The 10,003-nt window shown below is 41.0% G+C and overlaps 1 protein-coding gene across 2 annotated transcripts; it reads right to left on the bottom strand.

Annotated features, from left to right (window-relative positions):
* Positions 1-744: 744 nt before the first annotated feature.
* Positions 745-8,643, bottom strand: RFK (riboflavin kinase). Of its 2 annotated transcripts, XM_075138273.1 has the most exons (4): positions 7,926-8,643; positions 6,038-6,189; positions 4,582-4,684; positions 745-4,004 (listed from the first exon to the last, which is right to left on the bottom strand). In XM_075138273.1, the coding sequence occupies exons 1-4, from the start codon at positions 8,005-8,007 to the stop codon at positions 3,874-3,876; spliced, it is 468 nt and encodes a 155-aa protein (XP_074994374.1). In that variant the 5' UTR covers positions 8,008-8,643; the 3' UTR covers positions 745-3,873. The 2 variants fall into 2 exon arrangements, 1 of the variants encoding a protein (XP_074994374.1); XR_012671072.1 differs by lacking the exon at positions 6,038-6,189 and having other exon boundaries at positions 7,926-8,635.
* Between the last annotated feature and the right edge of the window lie 1,360 nt (positions 8,644-10,003).

The raw sequence follows: 10,003 nt of genomic DNA, 5'->3' as shown, positions 1-10,003 counted from the left end.
AATAATGAATTTGTCAAACTTAATGAATTTAAAAAATTGAAGGAGGTTAATTTTAAAAACAGCTTAGAAAAAGACAGTAGGAAATGGCCCTCCATGAAGTGAAATTAAAAAAAAAAAAACAACTTGTAAAACAGTCAAAACCAAAACCTTTTTTCCTTTCATTCCAGATGCAAAAAAGCCTCACACAGTTACTAATCTGTGAAAAGAGTAGATCAACAACTAGCAACACAATTTAAAAAGCAAAAGGCCACAAAACATATCTTCAAGGTGAAAAAAAACAAACAAAAAACCCCCTGTGATGTCTGTTGCTTTGAATATAGTCAAGTATTTTTCAGAGCTAACTTTGAGAGACTGTCTGCTTTGTTCTGTGACACATTTATGTATTCAGTTTCTTTTACCTAAGTTATACTGTAACTAATTCTGAACCGAGCAGCATTATTCCTCTTGGAAACAGCATCCTATTCTCTCCACAGCATCAGAGGATAGCGAGCAGGTGCCACTCTACTACACCAGGCTCAGACTGTATCATACTGTAACATATAAAAACTGTTTTCGACAGTGGATATATAGGATAGTGCATATCACTAATTATGACATAATAATACTTAAAATTGTGGAAATAACTAGAAAGAAGCCACCTTCAGGAACTATTAAAATGCAACTGTACCAGGACACTATTATAAATGACAGCAATACTTTGGCATAGATTTAGGGCAAAAAGAGATTGTAATTTCTGTTTGCAGATTGTTTCCAAAGATTGATTTTTATTTTATTTGGGATTAATACAACAGGATATGACATTCTTTCTTGATGTAACTTCAGCGATGCTAGGTAGAGGTTATTTAAAGGGCTACTTATAAACAGTTGCCGAGACTGAAAGTATGAGAGGAACTTTTTCCCAAAAGAGACCAGTGCCACAATAATGTGTTTTAAGATACAGGTTTGACTCTCCTTCAGCAGCAGCAGCAAAGTCTTTGCCCTGACCTAGATGAATGTTTAACAGTTCAAGCAGAACATAGGAGAAGAATGCAACTTCTTCCATCCGAATTCTAAAAGAAACAGGCAGTTTTTTTAAAAAAGTTTTGAAAGAAAGTGCACAGACAAATCAATTCACACATTTCAGGCTGTACCTCCCGTAAGTTCTGAATAAAGCACAGAAGTCCCCAGAGTGGGGCCAGTTTTCAGACACACTAGGAAGGTTGAATGACATCTCACTACTCTCTTCTGTCAGTTTAGCTTTTTAGGCAGTCAAGCCCACAAAGCTTTGCGTAAGATTGAGACAACTAACATTGCTAGGCATGGCAAAGGAAAGGAAACCTGTGACAAGAAGGACGACATCTGCGACAGCTCCTTTATTAATGGTACAGTGCAGCAACATCAATTGAAATAAATAGTTATTTGTACATAATACAAAAATATAACCCTTCATAAAGTTTATACTGCACTAGGAAATATGTATTGAGCTTAAACAGTTGACACATAACATTTTCTCTTAAATAATGTGGAGAGGTTCACTCAGCCAAATGAATGTAGTAACATTTTCTCTAATTTGAAGGTAAACATAGGAAGAGCAGTTTATTAGTTCAGTGTATCCATACATCACACCTCAGCTAAGATTTGAGAGCAAACTAACAGTTTTTCAAGTTTTCCCTTTGCCACTGTTCTCTAGCAATAGTACAGTGGTTCTATAACCAAACAGTGAATTGGATTTGATAGCAACTTTTATTAGCAGATACAGAGAAGTATCATTCAGACAACCAGCTTAAGGCACCATGGTTTCCACAACAGACACATGAAATTACTGGCAAAAAAAAATTTTAAAGGCAGCTACATGTGTTTAGCTACAGTACCGTGATGAACAACAATCTATTCTTTAAATATATTCTTGACAATATATTCAGTTGACTAGTCTTTTGTTTATTCTTTAAAAAAAAGAAGTAAAATACAAGATTTTGACATTATTACATCTCAAGAACGCCTCAAATCTTTGCAAAAAAAAAAAATTCTCCCTTCATCCCTTCATTTTAAAATGCAAAAAAATCCAACTGTCACTCTTGCAAGACAATTATTTTACAGACTTTTTAGAAATACAGTTTCCAGCACATTATATAGTAGAAGTCCACTAAACTATTTTGTTCGCCTTTAAAAGAAAGTATATCTAACTGCTGATGACCATCCCTCTCCCCCAATTCTGTATTCCATCTGTCTCTGCTATCAACAGCACTGGTGAACAATTCATTTAAATGAAATCAAGTTTCTTCTGAAGTCCTACAGAGCAAACATGAGTCCTCAATTTGCTCAAGACCTCTCCCCTAATAATATCACATGATATTCACCGAAAGTTAAAACAATATGAAGTGGAACTAACATCATGACAGCATCTGCCACAAAGACCCAAACAACCACCTTGTTAAAATTCCCTTAAACTCTAGAGTGAAAAGCAGGATTCAAATAGGGTAGGACGAGGAGTAAATTCATAAAATTGTGCGTTCCAAGTTGTACATGGTAGTTCAAACACAGAACTACAGTTGAGACATATCCACAGAACCATTTTCAATTTTAGAAAATGTTCCAGCCACATCACAAGCCGACGTCAAAAGATTATGAACATGACAAAGTCACTGCAGCTTACCTAGTTCCACTCACCAAGTAGGGGATAGAAAAAATTATCAGAGGAAAAAAAAAAGTAGATTTGGAATCACACATTACATACTTACATTGCAATACAAGAAGTATTTTCCATATTACTGTCAATTTTGACCGTACCCCCTCCATTTACCTATCCTTTCATTTCAGAGTAGGAATAGCTGCAATTACTTGTAATAAATAACTAATACCCACTATAGTGTTGATACATTATTCCATGAATCCCCAAAGGCTTTCATCTGTGTACTGATCTATTTGGTCAGCCAAAACCTTAGCTCTTACCTGCACCTGGTGCAGAGAGTTGATGAGATTTTCCTATGCCTTACACTATCATCAATCTTCAAGTCAGCAATTCCATTGCCGTGTAGTGCATTACCGAAGGTTCTCCCCATTTTCCTATGACAAATGCCAGCAGCAGATAAAATGCAAAGTTGCCTTTCATTACCTCTTTTCCCTGAAGGCCCAATGAGCAGAAGTCTCATTATACTGTTTCTGCATCTTTTGTGCCTGAACCTTTAAAGTTTATCAACTTTCACACTGTCATTCATTTCCTGAATTTCATTGAAACACTTCCTCACAAGTAAACTACACAGGTCACGTGTTGTCATATGTACAGTCAACTATGAGGAAGTATATCGCAGATTCCAGTAACTCAATGAGCAACAGTGATTTCCTCCATTTCAAATAAAGTTAAAATAAATAATTTCAATAAAAATGACAGCTTCAACCACAACAGCTGTATAGCATATAAAAAATAAGAACTACAGAGAATTAGTCTTGTTATCGTTATCTAATCATTGGCTTCCCGCACCAGAGGAAATTTCTGACTCAATCAATCGCAAAATTTTCCAAGTTACTAGCTAAAATCCAGATGTAAGAATAACATAAAACTGGGAAAAGATGTTGGAATAACATTCTGTATGTTAAAAACAGACATTCTTCACTTAAGTAAACTACTTAAGAGTCAGAAGAGGTCACAATTAACTTTGGTCATGTTCCGCATGTGCTCAGATCTCTGAACAACTGGTAACTTTAAGATACAATTACAATCTGTAAGAACCTAAAACAGCTTTCTACTCCTTTTGCATGACTGGGTTAATGATGAATTAACACAAGGAAATGCAAACCATCTTGTATGGTTGGTTCCAACCTCAGTTACCTAAAAAGCTCCATGACAGGGGAGGGGGGGAAAAAAAAAAAAAGAAAAGAAAAGCAGCATGAGTTTGCTCAGTGGTTGTTCGCTATTTTGCCTTCTGGCAGATGAAAGAAGTTATCTTCTTTGAGTTTAAGATGTTCTGGCAAATCCAGCTGTCTTTTTGCTTCTTCAATGTCTTCCTGAATTGCTGAAATGAGCGCCTCTGAAAAAGATAAGAATAGGGATATTTAAAAGTTGGTTTGAATTCTGAACGCACAATAGCAAGTGAACAGAACACCACAGAAGTAGAATATAACTATTGCCACAAGGTTTGAAAGGCAAAATTCTTCGGGTTTAAAATGCCTTTTTTTTTTTAAAAAAAAACATGTCAGAGTGCATTTTTCACCATTATAAGCACTAACCTCTCCTTGTTCCAAAAGAGATTTTAGCAAAAGATCAACCAAGTTTCATTAACTGTTTCAATTCTAACAGATCTGCATTTTAAAAAGAAATTATCAGACTAGGCTGACGTTCTTATGACAAGCCCACGATTTTAAAATTACTCCTCAGACAAGTGACACAACACAATTTTTTAGTGTGATACAAAAACATACTCCCACATCTTCCAATGTTTTTTTAATTAAACCAGTTTGTACATTTAGCTTATGAAAACATTTTACTGAAATTTCAAAAGTTAACAGATAAAACATCTCATTATGAAAAGAGAGACAGTGAAGACACCATACTTGCAAGAATAAGACAAATAAAAGACTAGTTTGAGGGAGACCTGCAATACTGACCTAAGGAATCAAAGTTTTTTTCCGGTCGAATATATCCAATTATGACTATACTAAGAATTTCTCCATAGAAGTCTTCTTTGAACGTGTGGATAATGTGCGTTTCCTAAAGGAAGAGAAATAAGTTTGCATGTATGATGAACTTTGAGTTTATTTCCCTCACTGTAAATGTACAGCTAATATCCCCCATTCAAATTCTCCCCAACACATGCCAATAAAAGAGACATTCAGTTTAGCATGTATAATGCAAAAGATTAAAAGGCTAGGGCTTTTGCTTATGTTAGGAAGGAGACTTGTACTTTGCATGGAATTTAAGAAAAATTACTCACTTAAGAGTATTCTGATAGCCAAAAAAAAAAAGAAAAGAAAGCCATTACTCAGCAGAAATGCTTCACTGCTTCTCAGAGGTAAGATTTCCAAGGCAGCAAGTCACAAACAAAGCTTAATGTTTCATTATTAAGTTGATGCGTCCAAATAACTCTGAAGATTTTGATTGATTTGGCTTAAGGAGAGCTTTTATACCAGCTGACATGGGAGCTCAACAATAAAATTAAAGCAGGAGCGAAGGCTGAGACAGCGTTCCATCTTACGCTCAAAATGCGTAAGATTGTATGCACATCTCTGTCTCCAACATAGGCTCATCCATAGCATATACCAGCAGATATATCAGATGGAAAGCTTTTGACTACTTGCTCAGAAAAGTTACCTGCAAAAATTTTTAAAAGTGTATATTTGCATAAGACAAGCAGATCTCGGAATCTTCAAACACTTAGAACCTTAGAAGCAGAGATTCATACGCAAATAAAAGTGTTTTCAACAATTAAAACAGAGCTCTGCAAGACTCAGGAAGGCACCCACACCTGACAGCACGAAAAACACAGCTGTCACAGGTCAGGATTTTAACCGAACTCCTACATCCTATTATTATGTACCTTTGTGTATTTATTCTGTATATCAAGCCACAGCACCACATGTATGGATTCCATGATTTAACAGAAGAATTAATAGAAAATCATTATAAATTAAGACACCCCACCATCTCTTATTTGAAACGTAGATAGATTGCAGACAACAATAGATTAGTATGTTCCAGCTCATGCTAGGGCTTTCATAACCAGTAAATTCAATGCATCTATCAAGCTTATGTTTAATTAGCTATCAGCGCCATAAGCAATCACCATTTCAGAAACACTGTTAAATTTTTATAATGGAAGTATTTAAGTAATGACGGAACAGAAAGAAGAAAATAAACTTTATTCACCTACAGCTGCATACTCTCTGGTTACTGAGAGTATTTTCTTTTCAGAATACAAACATATGTTATGGATACCAAATACATTTCCAAGAGCAAACAGAATTTCCTGACCTCATTTACCAATCAAATTCTGCTTATCTTATTAAAATTCAACATCTGGCTCATTTATTATAATAAAAATCCCACACAAAGCAAAATTCTTACCACTGATTTCTTAATATTCCTATAGAAAGGATTCCATCCTATGCTCAAAACCATTTTATGCACATCTCCATTTCCAACACAGGCCCATCCATAGTATATACCAGTGGAGATATCAGATGGAAAGCTTTCAACTACTTGCTCAGAAAAGTTAGCTGCAAAAATTTTAGAAAGTGTAAAGTGTGAGTGACTTTGTGTAAGTCAAGGACATAACAGAATCTTCAAACACTTAAATGCCAAACTCGGCCTACATACTATGTACAAACATAACACTGATGATGATGAGAATGATGCAACATGCCATTTGGCAAAGTATAAAATACAAAACGGCTTCATAAAATTCAGTCCCTGTGGTAATACCAGAGTTATCATATCTCTTATGCATACAATATTTTATAGTTATACACATTCTCTTCTGCGGTAATAATTAACAAACATGTAATCTATCCAGTCGGAATGCATTTCACTGTTAGGATAAATGGTACAGCTTTAATATGGTGAAAGATGAGGAAAAAAATCAAGTTTCTTCTGCACTATAAAATAGCATCTCAGAACTATTTACTTGTTAGTAAAATAAGTACCTATGAAATAAAATATGTAGAAATAAATGAAATTATGATTTACTAACCTGTCAATTTTGTGCAAGTTGCCTTTCAGAGGTGTCTGTGGATTTCTGGGATTTTCTTTGAAAACTACATATCTACAGTAAAATAAATTCCCTTCTGGCTGAACCTAACTTTCTTTCAAAATTACTATCCTACTTCTACTTCCCACGTGAGTAGATCTCTTCATGCAAGACATCAAGCTGATTTGAAAGAATTTATGGTTACTGAATTTTTATCAAAGCTCACAAACAGTAACAACTTCCCTCCATTATTCCCTGATACCAATACACCATTTATACACAATCAAGAGAAAAAGGCAAAATTATTAACAGCTGTTCTCAGAAATCCAGCACCTCAAGATTCATCTTACAAAGTTTCCTTGTTTGCTAGGAGTGGTGCAACATGACTGTTGACTTCAGTGTCTGTTTAAGACAGGCCAAAATTCACTTGAATTACACACCTATCTGTATTTAGACAATCGAAATAGAGATGAGCAATAGGAAAATATATTTCTTTGTAGACCAAGCCCACCTGCTCTGTTTTTTTACCTCTGCATTATTCTCCTTGAACTTCCTTCCTTACAGCTATTCCCAATGCCAGCTCCCTTTCTTGTTCTAATCTGAGGTTTATGTGAACGGATATTCTCCAAGCTGCCACACCACAACACCGTGCATGTGATCACTTATCTACATCCTGTACGTCATGACGATCATTAGATGATTAAACGAACAAAAAGAAAACTGAAAGAAACAGCTTAACAGAAGGGGGGGAAATAACACATAAGAGGGTACAAGACTCTAAGCAATATAGAATTAAAAAAAAAAGTCAGAAAAACGGTAACACGGAACAAGCCAAGCCTATTTACGCAGAGGGCAGGTCACGCCAACAGCGCGATTGTGCGGGCCGGCTGGGCGTCTCCCGAGTTCAGGCAAGCTCAAGCACCAGCAACCGGGCTCCCGCACCTCCACTCCCCGTCAGGGGCGCCAGACGGCACAGCGCGGCGGCGGCCGTGCCTCCCGGGAGCACGGCGCGTCTCCGCTCAGGCGGCCGGAGCGGTACCGGCTGCCGACAGACCCCCCGGGCCCGACACCGGCCTCACCGGCGGGTGCACCTCAGCAACCCTGCGGTGCCGGGACAAGGCGCGGCGCAGACGGAGAGCCCCGCGAGGGGCGGCCACGGCCGGGCCGCGGCGAGCACCTCGACGGTGGCCTCCACGGGAGGCGTCACTGCACCCCGCCGGGCTAAGAGGCGCCGCGCCGCCCCCAACCCCTGCGCACCACGCTCACCGGTGGGGATGCCCAGCTCCTTGGAGCCTCTGCCGAAGCCCTTCACCACCTCCCCGCGGCAGAAGTAGGGCAGGTGCCTCATGGCGGCCGGCGGGCGTCGGCGGCCGTTGAGGCGGGCACGAGACGCCGGCGACAGCCGCCTGCAGCTCCCACCCCGACGCTCACGAAACCGCCTGCACCCGCGCGCAGCGCTCTCCACAGCCTTGCTCTAGGCGCTACCAAAAAGAGGGGAGCAATCAGGTGGAGAGTTCCAGTTGTCAATACATACAACTCTCTAAGAGGCACCTGCCTCCCCTCAAGAATGGACTTGCCCACACCGCCACTTCCACCCCTCCCCATGGGCAGCGGGGGTCTGCGCATGCTCAGTCTGCCCCGTAGCTGCGGCCCGGGCGCGGTGGTTCAGTCGCGCTGGCGGCTGGAGGCCTGCTCGGAGGGACGGGGCGCCGCTCCCTCCCCTCTTCTCTCCACTCGCGTCGCGTCGCGTCGCGTCGCGTCGCTTCGCGGGCAGCGCAGCGCAGCGCCTGGGCCCGGCTGCCAGAGGCCGCTGGTGCGGCGTGTGGTGGCGGTGGCGGCGGCGGCGGCGTCCCCACTAGGCCCGGCTGGGGGTCTCCGCACCCCGCGCGGGGTGTGAAACGGGCTCGTTGATAAACGCTCCTGCCCCCGTGTCACAGGCGGCAGCGTGGTCTTGGGCCCCCCGGAGGGTCGCCGCCCGCCCGCGGGCTGTGGTAGGCGGGGCGGGGTGGGCGTGTCGCGCAGGACCGGCGCCCGGAGGCCGAGCGCCGTGCTGCCCGGGGCAGGCCGCCCGCGGGGGCACGGGGGAAGGAAAGTCTGGGCGGTGTGAAGCGGGTCTTTCGTTTTGGGAGCCCAACCAAGGGGTGTCTCCGGAGGCGGGCAGGCAGCAGTGCTCAGGGCGAGCCGTTGTCGGCTGTCGAGCTCAGGGGGATGTCCGTTAGACACAGGCGTCGTTAGGCTCCGTCCTCGGGGAGTGACTGGATCTGGCCAGTCCAGAAGTTTTCATGCAGAAAACTAAACAGCGACAGCTGTGTCTGTTCAGCAACAGCTACTCAGGGTGACCGACAGTTGCCACATCTTGCCCTCTCACCTAAAAAGCTACATCTTACACTCTGCGCCCATGCGTAGAAATAATGGTCGTTTCTTCCTTGGCAACTCTGGTTTTACCCTTTCTTTCAGAAAACAACAAATGCTTCAGAGCACAGCAGACATTTGGGAAAACTCTGAGAATGGATCTTTTTGTTACATGATAGCAAGAACTGTAGTTGCTTACTTTAAAAAAAAAGCATTTTTATTCCCTTCTGATTTGATGTCGTGCTCACTTCTTTTCTGTCATTACCCCTGGTGGTGCAGGGATTTCCTTTGGGAAAAAACTTCAAGACAGAAATGCTAATCCTGTATTCACTCTATATACTTAAAGGAAAGTGAAGGGTAACTCAGCATTTCCCTTCCTTCACTTCCTGTTTCCAGTTGCTCTTCATGTTGTAGCTGTGTTGATAAATCTCTTTAATGTCTTTATGTGAGTAATGCTCTTTTCTATGGCCCTGATCCAGCTCCAATAAATTAGGCTTGCAGGAGTTCAAAATAGTAGTATTAAGTATGAAGAATGTCCGTGACCCATCTAAAGTACAGAGCAGGCAGCCTGCCAGCAGACAGGCTGTTTGTATCAGTGGTGTATATGCCATTTGAGTTCTAGGGTCTCATTCAGCACTGCTATGCTGCACATAAGGATATTTGTGTATAAACACATATCTATATCTAGAAATACCACCGAAGTCCTTGGAAGTGAATCTCCAATCTTTCGCCCTTTCAGAACACAGTTGCTAATTTTACCAGTGTGATATAAGCTATGAAAATATTTCAGGACTGACCTCTAATTCTGTTAGCTATTTTTTTAATGGGGAAAAGCAGTGTAAACATGTATGACTTGTGCTTATATCCAATTGCATTTCAGGTAAATAACTTTTAAACTGGGAGCTGTCCTGAGAAATTGACTTATACGTCATACTATAAGACACTGAATGCTACCAGTTCATGGAAGCTGTGGACACAAACTATTTTATATA

The sequence above is a fragment of the Calonectris borealis genome, chromosome Z (assembly GCF_964195595.1).
Source record: "Calonectris borealis chromosome Z, bCalBor7.hap1.2, whole genome shotgun sequence".
In the NCBI taxonomy this organism is placed as follows: Eukaryota; Metazoa; Chordata; class Aves; order Procellariiformes; family Procellariidae; genus Calonectris; species Calonectris borealis.
Note: the sequence above shows the minus strand (reverse complement) of the source record. Positions and strands in the feature narration are given on the sequence as shown.